The sequence below is a fragment of the Emys orbicularis genome, chromosome 8 (genome assembly GCF_028017835.1).
Source record: "Emys orbicularis isolate rEmyOrb1 chromosome 8, rEmyOrb1.hap1, whole genome shotgun sequence".
NCBI lineage: Eukaryota > Metazoa > Chordata > Testudines > Emydidae > Emys > Emys orbicularis.
Window position 1 is genome coordinate 31,290,305 of NC_088690.1, and position 21,975 is coordinate 31,312,279.

Sequence of the window (21,975 nt, forward strand, 5' to 3'; positions counted from 1 at the left end):
GCTTTAGTTATGCCTGCTTCTGCTAGCTTAGTCTATCAAATCTTTCCCATATAGGTAGGCACGTGTAGATGATGATTGTCACCCCTTAACTTTCTCTTGAGTGAACTTAAATAGACTGAGCTTCTTTAGTCTCTTACTGCAAGGCATGATTTCCAGACCTTGAATTAGTCTTGCAGCTCTTCTGCACCCTTTCCAATTAACTTTCTTTTTGAAGTGTTGTCTGAACTGGACGCACTATACTCCGAGTCAACTGGTTATCTATCAATAAGCTTTTCAGCCCAGAAGGCTTACAAATCCATGGTCTGAACTGAGGTGGAGAGCAGGTATCACGTCAAGGGCCCTTCATGGCAAGACAGTGACAGTCATCTGCTACTTCCTATTAAAACAGGAGGTTTCACTGACTGTGGTTGCAGTTGTACACTGAGGGCAGGGTAGCTTAGATTTACATTTCAAGGCTCTTTCCTTAACCCTTCTCAGAGGTGATAAGGTTACAAGTTGCATGAGCTCAGAATGTCAGTTGTGCATGTATACCAGTTTTACCCCAGCGATATAAATCGGTATACCATAATGCTACACTTCAATCAGCAGCAGTGAAAAAGGGGATGAGGCAATGCATGGGAAGATGAAGAAACTAGAGATCTTGGAGCATGCCATCGCAACCTCCAGTTCAAGTAATGCTCTGCATATAGCAATTAAGCTTGAGCAGTGATGCTTCCAAAGGCCCTTCTGTCTGGTGAACTAATTCAGTGTGCGCCTGTTTAACACACAGTTGTATAACTTCTTTTGTCATTATGAACTTGATAAGGGAAGGAATCTGCTTTATTTTCTCTATCATTAAAGTGGATAATTTGCCCTCTGCACTGTTGTATTAAAGTATCAGCCTTGTTACAACTTCATATCTGCATGTGTTTAAAAACAATCCCCTGAAATGTACTGCAATTTGAAGTACCAAAAAAGATTTACTTTTGTAAAACTCAAGACCGTTCGCTTCCCAATGGATGGGAAAACTAGTTGTGTGGAGTGCAAAAGCAGGAAGTTCAACTCTTCCTTTTTTTTTTTTCGTTTTTCAACCTTCCCACCTCTCCCCTGCAAAACAACAAACAAAACACACACAAACCCTCCTATTTTCCTTCCTGTTCTTACACAGCTCTTTCCGAATGGCCAGCCATGAGTTCATTGTGCTGGTGAAGTCCTGACTTCTGAAGCAATACGCGTCAACGCTTCAGGCATAAAAACTTATAGTAAATGTCTCTGCTGTTTTCTCTGAAAGTATGACTGCTTTTCTGGGGGGGAGAGGGAGGAGTAAGCTAGCTTGTCCTGAAAGACTGCTGACAGAACAAGTTCTAATGGACCCATGCTGTCCATTTGGGACACTCTGCACAAAGTTTGGAAAGTTAATATGAATTAACTTGTGTGCTAAATTATAGGTCATCTCACTACTAAATACCAACTGTATACTTCGTTCTCCACAGCTTCTTCACTGTCTTTTAAGCAATTTCAAAAGTGGCTGTAAAAACTTAACCCAGAAATATTTTAGTTCCATAATTCTTCTGTGCATATTCCTTTGAATGAGTCACTTCTGTGTTCCCATGGAACTATTCATAGTAGGATAAGCAGAAATATAGTCTCAGGTAAAATGACATGCAAGAAAAAAAGTTGTGCCACTTCAATAGGTCTTGTAAATTCATTTCCCTTATTGTAAGAGTAGTTAACTGCTGCACCTCAGACAAAGACAGACTTCTGCCTGCTGAATTATCCCATACAGAAACCAGACACTAAATGGTCAAATTTAAAAGCACAGAGAGAGGAATCTAGATACCAGGACTGCATACTTCCCACCGGAGACCTCAGAACAGTGAATCTTGGATACTGCAACTCTGATTATATAGTCATGTGCAATTTGGGTGGCATTGGTTGCTCAGAACAGTGTGGAATTCAGAATGACTTGCTCTTGTGTTAAATGAGACCCTCTAATGTTACTAGATCATTTTAGACTTGTTCTAAAATTGCTAAGAACTGTAGGCTAACTAGCAGCATTAGAGTAATCCATGAATTTGAAAGAGTTGTAAAAATAAATATTAATGTTATATTTGAAGTTCTGCTGTTGGTGGCCTAATTCATTTTCTAGTGTAGCAGAGAAGTTAAAACATCAGACTGGGACTAAATCTAAATTTCATTTTCTCCTTAGAGATCTTAATTTTGAGGCACCCATTGATCTGCCTATGCAGATCTATCAGACATAAAGCTTGGTGACTAATAAAACATTAAATTTTTGGCAAAAAAGCTCATATATGGTTATTTGAAACTGTCTGGAAACACTAAATAGCTGTAATCTATTCAGTATTGTAGAGCATGAAAACAAAATTGGGCCCTAATCCTGCAAACACCTAAACATATGCTTTACTGCATGCATGTGAATGGTCCCATTGAAGTCCATGGAACCACTTAGATGCATAAAGTTAAGCACCTGTCTGTAGGATCAAGGCCTTCACGTAGGAACTGTAACGGTGTTAATAAGCAGAGTTTTAAGCTGTGTTGTACAAACTTCTAATAAGTTTATACTCTTCAGTCTGAACAGGAAGTACGAATAACTCAGAGTGAATTTGACCGTCAAGCAGAGATTACCAGACTGCTGCTGGAAGGCATCAGCAGTACACATGTGAGTATCTAAATTGAAGAAAATGAATAAAATTGAGACTCTCTAAAATAACTACAGGAAGTTGCTTGGAAATACTTTTAAAATGCTAATTTTTCCTTAACATCTTAAAATGTGTTACACAGTACATACCCATTTGAATCTCAACTTCTAAGCTGTAGTTACTGTCCAGCTAACTTAACTCTGGTCTCCCCAGGGCCCTAGTAAGAAGACCCTTTGGGCACCTTTCTTCTAAGCTTCTGAGATCCCCACCAGACCCACCCTGTGTTGAGGCTACAAATTACAAAATTACTGTATACTACAGTAACTCTTCAATTGGGCAGAGAATTAAGAATGATGGGCATCATGCAAGCATCATATCTCTCAGGCCTGAAAATATTGTGTCTACAGCACTAACATCCCAATTACCTTTTGAGTCTGGGTCATGAATTTGTTGTCCCCCATCCGTCTCCTGTGTGTTCGTTCTCTCTCTCTCTCTCTCTCTCTCTCTCTCAAATTACAAAATTACTGTATACTACAGTAACTCTTCAATTGGGCAGAGAATTAAGAATGATGGGCATCATGCAAGCATCATATCTCTCAGGCCTGAAAATATTGTGTCTACAGCACTAACATCCCAATTACCTTTTGAGTCTGGGTCATGAATTTGTTGTCCCCCATCCGTCTCCTGTTCTCTCTCTCTCTCTCCTCTCCCCCCCCCCCCCCCCCCAAATTCAGGGTTGCCACTGATGCTAAGCACCAGGCCAGCCTTTTTAATGCAGGTATAGTATTCTTCATATGCACTAAAAACTTGAACTCTTCACTATATTATAGGCACATCATCTTCGCTGTCTGACTGATTTTGTTGAAGCTCAGATGACCTATTATGCACAATGTTACCAATATATGTTGGACCTCCAGAAACAACTTGGAAGGTAATTTAAAAAAAAGCTTTTGCAGTTTTTAGTTACAGCTTTGTGTAAGGACTTGTTTGAGGTAGGAAAACTTGCACTGTTGTAACTACATTAATATAGTTATAGTTCTGCAAACCTCTAATGCACATGTGCTGCACTGGTGCAAAACAGGGTTTGTACCAGTGTAACTACATTGTTGTAGTTACACCCATGGAGCAAAAAATCCCAAACCTGTAGATAGAGCCAATGCTGTGAAGCATAAAGTGAGACGGAGACTTTGCGGAGTCTATAATGAGGAATGGGGAGCACGTATGACCACTTCTGGTAGAGATCTAGAGGATTCCTAGCAGAATACTTCTAATTATTCTACTGTGTTGGTGGTGATCCATTCTAGCAAACAGCTGTCAAATGCAGTGGAGGCCATTGTACTACTTGTAGATCCATTAGCAAGTTAAATGTTGACATGCAAGACCTTAAACTGATTTGAGAACACAGGCGTGTTCTCCAAAGTTAGAGCAGGTTACCAGTAAAGCAAATTACTATGGGGAGAAATACATTTCATAATATGAGAAGGTTGGTGGGGAAATTAATGGTAGCAACTGAGTAGGTAAACTACTTGCCTAGTGTCTGGATAGCTTAAGCTTTTTTTTAAAAGCAAGTGAAAGAAACCATTTATTGCCTAAATTCTAAAATGCTTTAAAGAATTGTATGCTGATACATTTGTATTCTATACAGATTGTATTCTACACATTTCATACAGCTCCCTATTTCAAACCCTTTGTCCCAATCAGAATTTTTCTGAAACTATGGTGTATGCCAGACCACTTTATTCAACGGAGAGCAAGCTTTCTGGAATCAGTGTCCACATGGGGGTTTATTCCAAAATAGCTATTCCCAAATAATTATCCAGGAATAGCTATTTTGGTATATTTCAAGGTGTAGACAAGCCCTAATTGGATAATTTCCCTGTTAACCTTTTCTTTACTAGAAGAAAAGGTTCTCTTTTTGCAGCCACTTGTAAATGGCAAGCTGCTTTAACTAGAACTTTAGCAGACCTGATGAAACACATTCTAACACATACTCAGTGGCTGGACTCTTTCTTTTTGTGATGGTGGTAACTGAATTTTACCATTAACTTGCCTTCTCAAAACAAACTTAGAAATAACTGGCATTTGAAACTAGTATGTTTAAAATTTGATGCTGTATTATAATTTGCATTAACTCATTTACAAGTTTTGTTATGTTGTATGGGGGCTGCTAAAACGACAAGCCCAAAACATACATACAGTAGAATCTCAGAGTTATGAACTGACTGGTCAACCACACATCTCATTTGGAATTGAAAGTATGCAATCAGGCAGCAGCAGCAGACACAAAAAAGCAAATACAGTACAGTACTGTGTTAAATGTAAACTTTTTTTTTAAGTGAAAGTTAAAGATTTGACAAGGTAAGGAAACTTTCTGTGCTTGTTTCATTTAAATTAAGATGGTTAAAAGCAGCATTTTTCTTCTGCATAGTAAAGTTTCAAAACTGTTTTAAGTCAATGTACAGTTGTAAACTTTTGAAAGAACAACCATAATGTTTTGTTCAGAGTTTCGAACAGCCTACATTCCCAAGGTATTCATAACTCTGAGGTTCTACTATGAGGCTTTCTATTTCTCTATATAGATAAGGAATGCATAAACTTTGCCTTAATGAGAGGGAGAGTGTAGTAGCTATAGCAGGAAAAAGCTAATACACCTGTGACTTTTCTTGACTTGTCACTTAAGCCCTGTGCCTCATTTCTTCCACTTAAAAAGTGCTTGTGCTAGCTATGAACAAGAGGTTTAATATCTGTAAAACACATTGAGAGCCTCCATGAAAGATGGTACACTAGTATAAATTAAGTAACTTGTATACAACACATACCGCAGAATCAAAAGTTGAAGAGAAGCTACATGAGAATAAGGGCAGATTTTTGGATCACTTAAATTTTTATGATGAGTCAAATGAAGTGTTTTTGGAAGACTGTTCTGAGTAACAGCAAATGGCAAGAGTACAGACTTCAAGAACTAGGTTGATAATCTATAGAAAGCAAATAGGACTTGCTTTAAGCATAATAGTTTTAACCTAAAGAAGATTGTTCCTCTTAACTAATTTTCTTTGCCTAGGCATGTACAGTGCTTTTATTTTAGCATGCTCATACAAACTGCCAATGTTCATGGAAATATGTCAATCTGGTCTTGAAACTTGGCCTTAACCCTATCTCCATAATCTTGCTGATGCTCATATGGGCTGGAAAGTCTCACAAACTGCCGTATGAAACTTGCATCTACTACTCGAAGGGGGATTCTGTGGGACTGCGCGCCCACAGAAAACAGCCCCCCTCTGCAGAATTCCTGTGCTTCCCTGCAGAAAACGGCAGTGAAGCAAAGGGATGCCACCGAGAAGGGGGAATGGACTACCATGGGTGCAGTTTTTGGGGGCTGAATGCTGCTTCCTGGGTCCTAGTGTCAGTTGTGATCCCCTTCTGTGTGCTAGGAGCCTTCCTGTTTTCTGTGCAACAATGAATGCCCATGGTGGGGCTGGGTAAGGGGAGGGTGGGGGAAATGAGGGAACGGGGGGGTGAGGTGAAGAAGCAGTGGGGAAGGAAGAGGGGATGGAATAGGGCAGGGGGAGAGGAATGTGGGAGTGAAGGGAAGGAGATGAAGAAGAAAAGGGGATAGGGGAATCGCAGGGGGAAACGGGAGCCTGGCATGCAGCATCCCCTCAGCAGCAGCTGGGACTCCCCCCGTTAAGCAGGCCCATTGAACCCTCACCCTGACAAGTCCTTCCCCCTACACTTGGACCCCTCTGAGCCCCCTACACCTGGACTCCCACCCCACTGAACCCCAACTAGCTGCACCTGGATGTTGAGCCCCATTTCCCCTCTCCCAAACCCCCCTGCTGATCCCCAACCACCTTCACCTGGATCCCCTGTAGAGTCCCTTTGCTCCTTCAACCAGACCCCCCCCCCCCACCCGAGCCCCTGTACATCCAGATCTCCCACTGAGTCACCTGCACCCAGATTGTCCCACACAGAAACCTCTCACCCCACACCTGGATCCCTCCGCACTAAGCCCTCCACACTTGGATCCTGTTGGGCTAAACCTGCCCACCCACACCTGATGCACCTGGTGCAGAGGGACAGGGCCCCGGGGTGTTTCTGAGGCAGGCCTAGCCCTTGCACTGTGTCAGGGTCAGGTGCAGCCTCACTGCTGAGTCCCAGTACCAGGGGAGGTGGGGGCTTCAGGGTGATCTCTCACCTCAGTGCAGCCAGTGGTCTGTGCTCCTCACTACCATGCTGGAGCCACATTTATTTATTGACAAATAAAATTTGCAGAATTTTTAATTTTTTGGCACAGAATTCCCTCAGGAGTAATCTACTTAGCTTAAAACTATAGTGGTGATTAAACCAATTCCTGTCCTTCCTGCCATATATCTTGGACAAGGAAGTCATGACTAATACAGTGGAGGAGCGTGACAGGACAGTTTCTTGAGTTCCACTTTTCACACTGGATAGGGCCCTAAATTTGTAAATAGATGGGGCATAGCTGCTGATTGCTCAGAGTAGGAGGATGAAGAGGATATGTAGACCACTGGGCTTGTGTACTAGCTGACTGACCACTGGTGCTGTCAGATATAGGCAACAGCCAGACTTTCTGCAGAAGCAGGCTGCTAAGCAAGGAGGGCAGACATCCTAGCTTAGTTTTCTGTCTTGATTGAGGAGATGAAATTATGTTCTTGTTAGGGTATGTCGTTACTCTGGGGTTTGCAGCCAGTATATGCAAGTTCCAACTTGGATTGTGAGATGCTCAGGGTAAGACTCCAGCTCTTAATTTTGTTTGAAATCCCATGAATGCTATTCAGTGGTAAAATAAAGTAGGCAGGGTAAGGGTGAAGTCTCTTCCCCATATCAGGAGTGTGAAAGGGGTAGCACCAGTGGGGTTTCCAGCCTGTGTAGGAGGGCTGATGGGAGAAACTGGAGATCTGCAGCAAGATGATGTCTGAGCTAGAGTGGCCAGAACACTTTGTATATAGACGGTATGGGATGGTGGTTAGATGGAGGGTATGTGAGGGTGTGGGGCAGAGTGAAATGGAGTTTGCACAACAATGGCTTCCATGGGCGGGGTGTGTGTGTGCAGGGAGTGTGTGTTTTAATGAGCAATATATTCTCTTGTCAGGGGAATCGCCTGAGTTGTAAGTATTCTATTCCTATTCATGTTCGATAGCTGGATGTTTTATTTGTGAAACTGATCAAACCGATCATTCATGAATAATGCTTAGTAGCTAGCTCTGTAAGCTAGAATGGTTCTGCTGGTGAAATCCATGAATCAAAGGTGATTCCCATTTGGGGTGTTGACAGATGCAACTGGCATGAAGAGAACTATACTTCAGACTTCAAGGAAGGTAATAAGCTTTGCTGTCACAACATGTAGTGCCTGTTACACAGTTGATAGGAAAGGTCACAGGGTCATATAATTGAAACTCTTACTATAGTGATGAAGGCTTGCTTCCCTGTTTGTTGAAATAATTCAGTGGTCATCTTGTTTTTCCACAGCTTTCCATCTACCTTCCGCTCTAACAATAATCAGTCTTCCTCGACCCCAGTGCCAAGTGTTTCTGCTTCCTCAGTCTTGGCTTCTGCCTCTGCTTCATTGCCTTCAGTAAGCAATTCAGTAGTTACTTCAGGCTTCAGTGAACTGAAAGCATCAAGTGGCAGCAGGAAAGCCAGAGTTCTCTATGATTATGATGCTGCAAACAGCAGTGAACTATCACTTCTTGCAGATGAGGTAAGAGGCTTTTTCTAAATAGCATTGTAATTTAAAACCAGTATACTCATGACTAACAAGTTTAAATGTCTTAAATACTATTTTAGGAAACTTATGTGTTCAACATAGAAATAGTGACTTAAGTATTCTGGAGTGGAGGCTAGAAACCTCTCTGTGTAACCTAATGCAGTAGCTCTCAACCTTTCCAGACTACTGTACCCTCTCAGGAGTCTGATTTGTCTTGCATATCCCAGGTTTCACCTCACTTAAAATCTACTTGCTTACAAAATCAGACACACAAATATAAAAGTGTCACAGTACACGATTACTGAAAAATGCTTGTCTCATTTTTACCATACAATTATAAAATAAATCAATTGAAATGAAAGTACAATATTTATATTCCCATGTACAGTATATAGAGCAGTATAAACAAGTCATTGTGTGTATGAAATTTTAGTTTGTACTGACTTCACTAGTGCTTTTTCTGTAGCCTGTTGTAAAACTAGGCAAATATCTAGATGAGTTGTAATATGTACCCCTGGTTGAGAACCACTGACCTAATGTATCAGAATTTCACTGCCACCGTTTGCGAGTCACTGACGTGCCCAGTACTTGCTTATCCTAATGTCATAAAATGGGGATAACTTCTGTGAGGCAGGCACAGTAAGTGTTATCTTATGAGTTAAGCTGTTGGGGTTCAATTCTGCCACCCCTTTTCATGTTATATAGTACCTCCCTCCATTAGAACCCATTGATGTTACCATTGTAATGACTGAATCGTTAAATTCTGCTTAGGTTACACTCAGGGATGAGTGCACAAGCACAGAAACTTGATTTCAACAGAGAACTTGGAAGGAAGTGGCACAATTGGGCTTTTATTTGACACTAAAATCTATTAGAAAGTGCTGAAAGTGCTAATTAGCATTATAGACTGGGAAAATAATACAGCAGGGCACAGATTATCCAACAACTTCTTGGAAGGCATTGGAGACAACTTTTTATTACAGAAGGTGGAGAATGGGACTAGGGGAGAGGCTATTATGGATTCGATTCTGACAAACAGAGTAATTGAGAATCTGAAGGTGGAAGACCACTTGGGTGAAAGTGATCATGAAACGATGATAATTCATGATTCTAGGGAATGGTAAGGGGGGGGGGAAACAGCAGAATAAAGACAATGGACTTTATCAAACTCAGAGAATTGGTAGGTAAAATTCAAAGGGAAACAAGTCTGCGGGGAGGCAGAGTTTAAGAGAGTTGGCAGTTTTTTAAAAATATATTATTAACGGCATGAGCGCAAACGATATCAATGCGTAGGAAAGATAGGAAATATGGTAATAGGCCATCCTGGCTTAACCAATTAATCTTCAATGACCTGGAACTCAAAAAAAGAGTCATATAAATAGTGGAAACTAGGTCAAATTATGAAGGATGAATACAAAAAAACCACAAGCATGTAGGGACAAAGTTAGAAAGGCCAAGGCACAAAATGAGATTAAACTAATTAGGGATATAAAGGGTAACAAGAAAGCATTTTACAAATACATATGAATCAAGAGGAAGATCAGGGACAAGGTAGGCCCATTATTCAATGAGGAGGAAAAGACAATAACAGAAAACGCAGCAATGGCTGAAGTACTAAATGCTTATTTATTTATTTTTTATTTTTTTCACCAAAAAAGTTAACACTCATCAGACAAACATAAAGAGCATCAGTGTAAATGGGATAGGATCTCAGGTTAAATAGGAAATGAACAAGTTAAGAATTACTTCGGTCTGGTCTACAGTATGGACCTATATCAGTATAACTACATCACTCAGGTGTGAAAAATCCACCCCTCCTGAGCAATGTAGTTATACTGATGTAACCTCCCGTGTAGACAGCGCTATGTCGGCAGGAGAGCTGCTCTCGGGGAAGTGGACTAACTATGCTGATGGGAGAGCTCTCTCCCATTGGCTTAGTGACTTCATTAAAGTGCTAGAGCAGTGTAGCAGGGTTGCTGTAGCTGCACCGATGCAGCATTTTAAGTGTAGACGGGCCATTAGACAAGTTAAAAGTCTTCAAGTCAGCAGGGCCTGATGAAATACAACCTAGAATACTTAAGGAACTAGCTGAAGAGATCTCTGAGCCATTAGCTATTATCTTTGAGAACTTGTGAAGGATGGGAGAGATCCAGAGGACTGGATAAGGGCAAATATAGGGGGTATTAAAAGGGGAATAAGGACAACCCAGGGAATTAGACCAGTCAGTTTAACTTCAGTACACAGAAAGATAATGGAGCAAATAATCAAACAATTTGCAAGCACCTATAATAAAATAACGTAAATAACAGTCAACATGGATTTGTCAAGAACAAATGTCAAATCAACCTAATATCTTCCTTTGACAGGGTAATAAACCTTGTGAATAGGGGGAGATGGTAGATATCATATCTACTTTAGTAAAGCTTTTGATACTGTCTCACATAATCCTCTCATAAGCTAGAGAAATATAGCCTACATGAAACTGCTATAACAGGGGTGGGCAAACTTTTTGGCCTGAGGGTCACAGCTGGGTGGGGAAATTGTATGCAGGGCCATGAATATAGGGCTGGGGCAGGAGGTTGGGGTGTCGGAGGGGGTGCGGTGTGCAGGAACGGGCTCAGGGCAAGGGGTTGGGGTGCAGGAGGGGGCTCAGGGCAGGGGGTTGGGGTGCAGGAGGGATGCAGGGTGTGGACTCCAGCCCGGCACCGCTTACCTTGAGCGGCTCCCGGGTGGCAGCAGTGCTAAGGCAGGCTCCCTGCCTGCCCTGGCCCTGCGCCGCTCCCAGAAGTGGCCAGCATATTTGGCAGTGGCTCCTGGGGGTGGGGTGGGGTGGAGCAGGCGGCTCTGCTGTGCGCTGCCCTCGCCTGTGGGCATGACCCCCGAAGCTCCCATTGGTCGCAGTTTCCCAGCACAAAGCCCTCTGCCTGCCTTTCCCTCTCCCCCCCCCCAGGGGCCACAGGGACATGGTGCTGGCCGCTTCTGGGAGTGGCACGGGGCCAGGGCAGGCAGGGGGCCTGCCTTATCCCTACTGCGCCACGGGGCTGGCAATCCCGCGGGACAGATTGAAAGCCCTGATGGGCGAGATCCAGCCTGCAGGCCGTAGTTTGCCCTCCTCTGTGCTATAAGTAGGTGCACAACTGGCTGGAAAACCATACTCAGAGTAGTTCTCAATGGCTCACAGTCGAGCTGGAAGGGCATATCTAGAGGGGTCCCTCAGGCATCTGTTTTGGGTCCAATTCTGTTGAATATCTTCAGAAATTATTTGGATAATGACAGAGAGCATACACTTATAAATTTGAAGCAGAGAGGGGTTGCAAGCACCTTGGATGACCAGATTAGAATTCAAAATGATCTGGACAAACTGGAGGAATAGTCTGAAGTAAATAGGATGAAATTCAGTAAGGACTAATTCAAAGTACTACACTTAGCAAGGAATAAGCAGTTGCACAAATATAAAATGGGAAATGACTGCCTAGAAAGAAGGAATGCAGAAGGTTCTGCGGTTTTTCATTGGTCAACAACGTAACACTGGTGCAAAAAAAAAAAAAAAAAAAAAAGCAAACATCATTCCGGGATGTATTAGCAGAATTGTTGTAAGGATGCATGATAAATAATTCTACCACTCTACTTAGCACTGATAAGGCCTCAACTGGAGTATTGTCCAGTTCTGGGTGCCACATTTAAGGAAGGATATGGACAAATTGTAGAAAGTCCCGAGAATAACAAAAATGATTAAAGGTTTAGAAAACATGACCTATAAGGAAAGATTGGAGAAAAAAAATTTGGTTGGTTTAGTCTGGGGGCTGGTCCACACTAACCCCCCACTTCGAACTAAGATACGCAACTTCAGCTACGTTATTCACGTAGCTGAAGTCGAACTATCTTAGTTCGAACTTACCGCGGGTCCACACGCAGCAGGCAGGCTCCCCCGTCAACTCCACGTACTCCTCTCGCGGAGCAGGAGTACTGGCGTTGACGGCGAGCACTTCCGGGATGGATTGACGCGATAAATCGATCCCAGAAGATCGATTGCTTACCGCCGGACCCGGAGGTAAGTATAGACATACCCTAAAAAAGAGAAGACTGAGATGGGACGTAAGTTTTCAAGTGCATAAAAGATTGTTACAAGGAGGAGGGAGAGAGATTGTTCTCCTTAACCTCTGAGGCTAGGACAAGAAGCAATGGTCTTAAATTGCAGCAAGGAAGATTTAAGCTAGACATTAGGAAAAGCTTTCTAACTGTAAAGGTAGTTAAACACTGGAACAAATTACTAAGGAGGTTGTGGCATCTCTGTCATTAGAGGGTTTTAAGAACAGGTTTTAAGAACACCTGTCAGGGATGGTCTAGGTAATATTTAGTCCTCCTCAATGCAGGGGTCTGGACTAGATAACATATCGAGGACCCTTTCAGTCCTACATTTCTATGATTGAAGGAACTTTAAATTGCAGAAGAAGTTTAAGTTGCCAAGGAACTATCAGTATTAAGGGAAACTGCTGTATAGAGGATTTATATATAAAGTCAACATGTATAAAAGCAATAACAAGGCAAAGGTTTCATCTAAATACGAAAAGGGACTCTTTCTAACTCAGGCCTTTTTAAATACTTTCTACTTTGTCAAACTCTCTCCTACTGATCATGAGTAATAGTTTCTGCAAACATTTGCTTACTTCTCTATGGAAGCTCATGTCAAATATGCCCTTTAAAAATATGCATGTAGCTAATATCAGAAATCCGAGCCTTTGGAAATAGGTTGTTCTTTATTGCCAGGAATATTTATTCTAGGTCAGATGTTAATGGTGTATTTTTGTTTTTAGGTGATCACAGTGTACAGTGTCCCTGGTATGGATTCAGACTGGCTGATGGGTGAAAGGGGAAATCAGAAGGGCAAAGTGCCTATTACTTACTTAGAACTGCTAAACTAAATGGCTGGCCTGAATAAAGACTGCCAGTAACGGTGACACCATATTTATATACAATTAAGTTTATATAAAGCAGGTTTAAGTGTCTTCCATGTTATTGTCTTAAGGGAGAAGAATACCAGTCATCAGAAACTGGCTCTTCTGCCAGTATTGTTGCATGGTAAATACTCTGTTCAGATTTAATTTGAGTTTAAAGCTTTTTTTTCATGTGCCAAGAATGTTTCCTACAGAATTGTTTCTACTGAAGTTTTCACTAATACCAAGCTTCTACTTTTGAGTAATCTAGACCGAAAGCAGGAGGGCACTGTTTTCTACTGAATTTTTCATTAATGGCAAGCTTCTTTCCTCACATAAAATAAATTTATTGTGAATTGATATCAGTCTGACTCCAGTTATTTGCTCAGCACAGTGAATAGCCAAAAAACCGGTGTTAACACTTTAAAAATTAAACTATATTTGTCTCTGGTTCTCCAACATGGTATATCGAATATGAACTTATTGACATTTGTGGTTAACAATTGAATGATACATGCATTTTAATCCTTTTAAAATAAATTGAGTTCCTAGTTGAAAACCCAATTTTTGATTTTTATGTATATTTATATGTTTGTCTTTGTTTTAAAGGAACACTTCTAGAGAACCCTGCTTGGTGTTTTGTTTTTTCCCTCGTGCCAAAGCTTTAATAAAGCAAACACATGAACCAACCCAAAATTTCAAACTGGCTTATTGCAGTCTACTCAAAGAAACAACTAAACACCAGGAAAATTCTAGATCTTCATTCCATTAAATATAAATGTCACAGGAAGCATCATAAATGTTTGCAAATTTACTTGCATTCATCTGTTTGCATTCACTATACATAAGAAAGGATAGTATTAAAGTCTTGGGAGCAGAAAATGACTCAATGACTTAACCATAACTTCCACTGATCACCCAAATCAGTGTCAATTTATGCTATTTTTAATTGTCCCTTTCATGTAACAAATGCATTTTGCATCAGATGTGCTTTTAAGTTCAAGGTCACATGTAGGTAAAGGTGGGCAGTTCACTAATTTACTCTGACACTAAGTGTCTATTAATACTAACTTCAAACTAATCAAAGGGCTTAATTGAATTTTCAGTAAGTTGTCAATTACATCTTATTGAGATGCACCAACCTATTGCTGCCACAGAGCAGCCTGGCTCTTGGAAAGGATAATGGGGATCTAATGAAATGTCGTTTATTAAATAGTGAAAGTAGATGAAATGTCTGGAGATGATCTATGTCATGGAAACCCAGAACTTGTGTCGGAACATGCAAGAGATCTTCTGAGGGCCTAACATGATTGTGATGGACAAGAATAAATAGATAGCCAAACAGTTTATTAAAAAAATGGAGTTCAAGAGCAGAGGTAAAAAGGGAGATACATCTGTTTTGTTTTTCTAGGTGATAAGACTCTTCCTTACTACTACTCTACCAAACTGTTACCATTGTGGTGACCCAGTGTATCACTAAAGGTGACTTGGTGCACTCGGAACAGAGCAGGAAGTTGGGAGGAATACACAGACATGAACGCTTGTTCAGAAGCAGAACACAACTTCATTGCAATTAAACGAAGTCATTTGCAGAAACAGCCCCTGGTGCCCCCTTAATTTTCTTGAGCAGTGATCTCCTTTCTGTGCAGAGTTCTTAAAACCTTGATTTTTATGCTGAACTCCTTTTGGAGTGGGCTTGTGGCTGACAGTTGACCAACCAAGGTGAAAAGTGCCTCAGTCATGTTAAAGGGCTCAACCTTCTTGCATCTCACCATCCCATGTCTTATACGTATACCTTCTGGTGGCATCAGCTTTTCCTTCTCCCGCCCACCCTTACTTTCTAGAATGTTATTACTGTGTTAGAGGGGAGCCACAATGAACAGCTCTTTCAGTGTTACAGTTTGGAACTAGAGTTACCATTTAGAGCAGGGGTCAGCAACCTTTCAGAAGTGGTGGGCTGAGTCTTCATTTATTCACTCTAATTTAAGGTTTCGCGTGCCAGTAATACATTTTAATGTTCTTAAAAGGTCTCTTTCTATAAGTCTATAATATATAAATAAACTATTGTATGTAAAGTAAATAAGGTTTTTAAAATGTTTAAGATGCTTCATTTAAAATTAAATTAATTACCCCCCTCGGACCGGTGGCCAGGACCCGGGCAGTGTGAGTGCCACTGAAAATCAGCTTGCATGCCGCCTTTGGCACGTGTGCCATAGGTTGCCTACCCCTGATTTAGACCTTCCTTTGAATAAAATACTCAATATGGTGTTGAATGTTTCTTGGACATACCTATAAATTATGTCTACACTGGCTTCTAGACACATGTCCACTCGTGTTTGTGCTAGAACCCCCCTTCCATCTGCATCTAAACCCCAGAAACACCGGCTTCCAGGCATGTACGAGGCAAGAACTCTAGCACTCCTGAGCGATGTGGGTATGATCACACCTTGGGCTGGGGTGTGGCATTCCTCCTACCCATGCCACTCTGAAGTGTGGATGAGGGCAAGGTGCATGCTAGGTCCTCTAGCCCCTTTCCTACAATGCATTGCACTTTCTTGCCTGACTCTCTAACCAAATCTACAAAGGTTCCTCTCTCTCTTTCACACACCCACATACGGACATGGAACATACTGAAGAGCAGCTGCCGAGTCAGCTGAGCATGCTCAGGTCCTGCTAAATCTGTGATTGGAGTTCACCATCCTCCACTGCCTCTTCCACAACACCAGGAACTTACACCTGTACCAGGAAGTTTTGGAGAGTTGGCACAGGCGGGCATTCACTGCACCAGGGCCGGGAATGGATAAAGCACTTGAGGCTCCACTAACAGAGGTCCAAAGACTCTGGCAGTTGTTCTGGGAGGGGTCCTGCAACATCTCCCTTCTTCAAGGAGCAGAACCAGGTGTTCTCCAGAGCTCCAAGTACTGAGCCGGAGGTGACGCATGACCCCCTCCTCAACCCTGCTGGCTTTGTCATCTGGTGGGATGCTAATGGAGGCAAGGTTGTGGAGACAGCAGGGACCATGGAGAAGGAGAGGAGCACATTCTGCACCTCTACCTGGAGGAGCCAGTTCAGCAAGCCCCTCCTGAGGAGTCAGAGGAGGACTCTGAGACTCAGTAGGATCCATGCATGATTGGAAGCTCCCCCACCCCATATATGCCTTGAAGTCTGTGTTTAGATGCAGATGGTAGGGGAGCTCTGGCATAAACATGTGAGTGGACCTGTGTATAGAAGCCAGTGTCGACATAATATATTATGGCCAAGAGACATGTTTCCCCACCCCACAAATCCCAGTGGTCGCCAACCAAGACACAACTGTTCTTCTTTGGATGAAGGGGATGCATTTCCTGATATTGCAGGGGCTGGTGTGGGGACAGGTGAGCACTTGAAGTGGTTCACTCTCACCTCTATGCAAGTTCTGTCTGCTAGCTTAGACTATAGTCTCTTTCCATTGGAATTGTCTCCCAGTCCCAGGAGCATATGTTAGCAAATGTTTGGTGCAGCAGAAACCCCAGCTAGTTCTTAAGAATCAACAGCAGTGTAATTCTGCTTGGTCCACCTTCATAGCTTCCCCAGCCTCTCCGTTCAGCAATTATGTAAAGAGTTGACAAGTTATACAAACTTCTCTTTTGCATAGATTGCTGGATCCCCATCACAGGACAGTAAAGCCACCTTCTTCCCCCCCTCCAGTCTGGTACACCTCTACCCCGATATAATGCTGTCCTCGGCAGCCAAAAAATCTTACCGCGTTATAGGTGAAACTGCGTTATATTGAACTTGCTTTGATCCACTGGAGTGCGCAGCCCCGCCCCCCCCAGAGTGCTGCTTTACTATGTTATATCGGGTTGCATTATATCGGGGTAGAGGTGTACTTCCAAAACTGCTATGTTCTGCAACAGATGGCCAGTCTGAAGAGAAAAAATTGAGATCTCTTAATATTGCCCCTGAAATAAATGCCCCCATCAGCCCAGTCACACACTTACAAGGCATTACAATTTTTAAAACCATTAGTTCATACTACCTACATTTTCAGAAGGTGCTCCTTCCTCGGTCTGTAAAAGGCATCTGAATAAAACAATAGCATTCTTCAGATGCTGTAAAGTGCCTATATCTTGGCCTTCCACAGCAAAGTTGTGGGAGGGTTTCTTACTTGCTTTCAAAGGACAGATAAAACATAGCGCTGCTCTTGAGATTGTAGTTGCAGGACGTTTGGCTGAGGCGACTGCATGTATTCTGCAGGGGGACAGTAGGGCCAGATGGAGCAGGTTACTTGAGGACCAGCTCACTGGGCTCGACAGGAGAAGCTAAGAGCAGTTGGACTTTCTGAGGGAATGGGAGCGAAGAGCTGTGGAGTGGAAACAACAGACTGTTGAGGGGGAGGAATGTTTTCTCAAAGGCAGGAGGGATTAATGGTCCAATTCCTAGAGCAGGACTCGTGGTTCAGGGAATGGGAGCTTGCCCCAAAGGACCCAGGAGTATGTCCTGTTGTAGTCCCTGTTACAAGTGGTGGTGGAACAGATTTGGGTCCCACTTGCTGCAATAGCTGCTGCCAGTATCTGAGAGCTGGCACCTCCTCCTGCAGCCCACTTTGCTCAAGGTGGAGGACACCCCCCACCACCCCCCATGACGGAGGGAAGGCCTCAGGACTCCAGGCATAACACCCTGCACAAGTACCCAAAACTGCTCCCGGGGGAGATCTGTGACAGTGCAGCAGGGGGATAAGCTTGAGACTGCCTGACACATGTCTGCCCCCCCCAATGCCATGCTGGAGATGCCCCTCTTTGTGGTCCTCACCCCCCCCCCCCGAATGTTTTCCACAGCTGTTTCCCACCCCCTCCTTGTCCAGGGGAGAGGAAGGTCAAGGCCAAGGAGACTGGGTCATAGGCAGTGAAGTTTTAGTGTACTTCAGGGAGTCTGATTTGTTAGTTTCTTTTTAATGTTCAGTGTTACGTTATATGCACTAGTTTCAATAAATGTTTGTTTCCTTTACTTGTGTGCAGACCCATCGTTTAGGCTATGATAAGAGGGTACATTTTTTTTGTCCCGTCCCCCCCTTTGGTTTTGGGTCCCACCAGTCTGTGCCTTGAGTTGTGTAATTGCCCAGGACAGAGAACTACAAGGTCCTATCTGTCCCTCCCAGAACTTCCAGCCAGTCCAACCCCACCCCTGTCCAGGTATGTGAATATAAATAAGCTGGAGACGTGTTGAAAGTACAAGGTGCATGGAAATAAGTTAACTTTGTTAACAGGAGTCTGGGAGAAGAAAGGGTGGATAAACTTCCCTATGCATTTGACACAACAGAACAGGAAAAACAGTGATATAACTGTGCCATCATGCACATGTCCTGTTCTGTGCCCACTCTGTCCCAAAGTATTCACTTCAGTCTCACATGTTATGAAATGCACAGCATGCCACAATAATGGGGATGGCATTGGCCACACTGGCATCCAACCAGGTGTGTAGGGATCGCCAATGAGCCTTTAGCCATCCTAAGATGTGTTCCACTCCCATCCTGAAGCTGCTTAGTGTGGAGTTGAATTCCCATTTTTGCCAGATTGTTGGTGTTGGGGTAGGGTTTTGTTAGCCAGGGTAGGAGTGGTTAGATGGAGTCCCCCAGAATGATCCTGGGCACAGAGACACTATACAGAAACAATTATTTCTGGGGAAATAAAGTCCTTTCCGTCCACTTCAAGTACAGTCCCAATCTCCTCACCCTGGTGTCAGAACCCTTCCTGTGTGCCTGTCGTTAGTGTTAATGAACCTGCCTTTGTGGTCTACTAGACCTTGAATGAGGACCCTTTCTGATTGACGTACTCACTCACTTTTGATGGACAAAGTATAGGGGGGTGAGAGCCATTGATGGCCTCCATCTAGGCCAATATCCTGTTTTCCGACAGTGGCCAATGCCAGGTGCCCCAAAGGGAATGAACAGAACAGGTAATCATCAAGTGATCCATTCCCTGTCACCCATTCCCAGCTTCTGGCAAACAGAGGTTAGGGACACCATTCCTGCCCATCCTGGCTAATAGCCATTGATGGACCTATCCTCCATGAATTTATCTAGTAGTTCTTTCTTGAACCATGTTATAGTCTTGGCCTTCACAACATCCTCTGGCAAGGAGTTCCACAGGTTGACTGTGCATTGTGTGAAGAAATAATTCCTTTTGTTTGTTTTAAACCTGCTGCTTATTAATTTCATTTGGTGGCCCCTAGTTCTTGTCATGAGAAGGAGTAAATAACACTTCCTTATTTACTTTCTCCACATCAGTCATGACTTCATAGACCTCTATCATATCCCCCCTTAGTCATCTCTTTTCCAAGCTGAAAAGTTCCAGTCTTATTAATCTCTCCTCATATGGAAGCCATTCCATATCCCTAATCATTTTTGTTGCCCTTTTCTGAACCTTTTCCAATTCTAATATATTTTTTTTGAGATGGGGCAACCACATCTGCACGCAGTATTCAAAATGTGGGCGTACCATGGATTTATATAGAGCAATATGATATTTTCTGTCTTATCTATCCCTTTCTTAATGATTCCCAACATTGTTAGCTTTTTTGACTGCCGCTGCACATTGAGTGGATGTTTTCAGAGAAACACCATTGTCTGGAAACCCGCAATAATTTCTATAACTTTGGCAGCCACCCACGGGTAGATGAGTGTAGATAGTTTTGCAAACCTGCGTTACCATGAGCCTGACAGTGGACTTCCCCATCCCAAAGTGATTTGTGACTGACTGGTAGCTGTCTGGCATTGCCAGCTTCCAGAGGGCAATAACCACCTGCTGCTGCACCAGTATGCATCTCTGGAACCACGTGTTTCGCTGCTCTAGGGTTGGGATTGGCTCCTCACAGCGGTCCAGGAACATCTGCTTCATTCTGAAGTTCCAGAGTTTCGAAGACTATGTTGCCCCACCATACTCCACTGGTTTTTGTGGTCCAGAAGCAGCAGTCCACCATGGATATACAGTCACAACACTGGCACTCTCATGCATCTCTGTGTCATAGGGTGTCGGTGGATCAGTCACCTATCTCTGGCTTGTGAGAGACATTCGAGTCCATTCACACAAGATTCTCAATAGTCACGTACTGTAATATACATACATTTGTCCAGCAAGAAGGAGCAGGAGCAGAACCACATCATCGATTACTTGCTCTATGTTTTCCACCATGTTGGACAGGAGAGAGGGCTGAGCAGGAGTTGCCATTGCCAGATTTGTGAAGGTGCCTGCAATACCCAGCAAGTCAGATCCTAGGACGTCTCCTGTGACTCACTGAACCCTGGGATACCACCCCTGACTAACCTTGTGTACCAAAGAAGAGTGTACCAGCGTGGATGTGGATATACCCAGGTACAAAGTGTATAGCCGTGGCTAGCACAGCATATTTGGACACTTGTCAAAGGGGAGCATACAGATGTGTGGACATGTATCCAGATGCCAGTGTAGACGTAGCCTATATGCTGCATAAACACCAGTTCTGAAAAGATTGCTACCTTCTTGTTCTCTAGAAGTCTTGCTGAATTCTATAGCTTCATTTCACAATGGTCCGTTATCTTTGATCTTCTGACCGTTTGATCATCCTGAGAAAAATGGATAATTTGTTCAGTCAAAAGTAGCCTCAGTATGAACATTCCCATGGAATGCAGGGGTGGGGTGTCCGAAAGTAAAGCCCAGTTGGTTGAGGTTAGTAGAGGGAGAGCCGGAGATCTATCAGGTTTCTAAATTTAGTTGTGTGTTTCCATCTTCCTTCACGTTCTTGGTTTGATGCATTTGATAAAATAAAGGAATAATAAATGAATTGTCAAACTAAGGTGCGATTAGCAATGACCCAAATGAATAATGCAAAACTGAAATGAACCGTGAGGACCATATATATTTCTATAGTTATGTATAAGCAGTATTTAATGCCAGACTGATATGTGAGGAAGCTGAACTCATTTTGTAGTTCTTGCAGTTTATTTTCACATGAATTATAGAACACGCATAAACTTGTACTATTGAGGTATTTTATGAAGCATTATTCATCTCTCAGCCAATTATATTAGTTTTTTATGCTATGCATTCAAATTAGGATGCAGATAAATAAATTAATGGAGATATCCTATCTCCTAGAACTGGAAGGGACCTTGAAAGGTCATCAAGTCCAGCCCCCTGCCTTCACTAGCAGGACCAAGTACTGATTTTGCCCCAGATCCCTAAGTGGCCCCCTCAAGGATTGAACTCACAACCCTGGGTTTAGCAGGCCAATGCTCAAACCACTGAGCTATCCCTCCCCCCAACTGTACAATAGCACTGTGCGTGCCCCAGGAAACCACTGTCTAAACACTTCAGCTGTACATTAGTCCTAAGTAAATGCACACCCCCAGGCTTTCTGAGCAGAAGTTTTATGTGGGATGTGCTTCTGAGATATTTCAGTAAATTGAGGCCATTTACTGGGCCATAACTAGGCAAAAATCAAACTCACTGAAAATTTCCAAACATTTGGGACCAGTATTGTAACGTGGAAACACATCACCTATTTTTAAATAAACTGGCATCTTCTTTTGGAAGCCTGTCACTAAACAGTGGCTTACCCTATGTCTGGTTAGAGAGACAAGCTGGTCCTTAAACAAAAGTTATCTTAGACCATGTGCCTATGGGTACAAAACCTTGTTTTCCGTTGCAACTTCCATTTT

At 42.8% G+C, this 21,975-nt stretch overlaps 1 protein-coding gene across 2 annotated transcripts in view; it reads left to right on the forward strand.

The window, feature by feature from the left end:
• SH3GLB1 (SH3 domain containing GRB2 like, endophilin B1) overlaps positions 1-13,660 on the forward strand; it is a 37,791-nt gene extending 24,131 nt beyond the window's left edge. For both annotated transcript variants that reach the window (XM_065409144.1, XM_065409145.1), the window contains 4 exons: positions 2,570-2,659; positions 3,470-3,570; positions 8,130-8,361; positions 13,182-13,660. In XM_065409144.1, the coding sequence (XP_065265216.1) occupies positions 2,570-2,659; positions 3,470-3,570; positions 8,130-8,361; positions 13,182-13,289 (531 nt within the window). In that variant the 3' untranslated portion in view covers positions 13,290-13,660. The remainder of the gene's footprint in view (positions 1-2,569; positions 2,660-3,469; positions 3,571-8,129; positions 8,362-13,181) is intronic.
• The last annotated feature ends 8,315 nt before the right edge of the window (positions 13,661-21,975 follow it).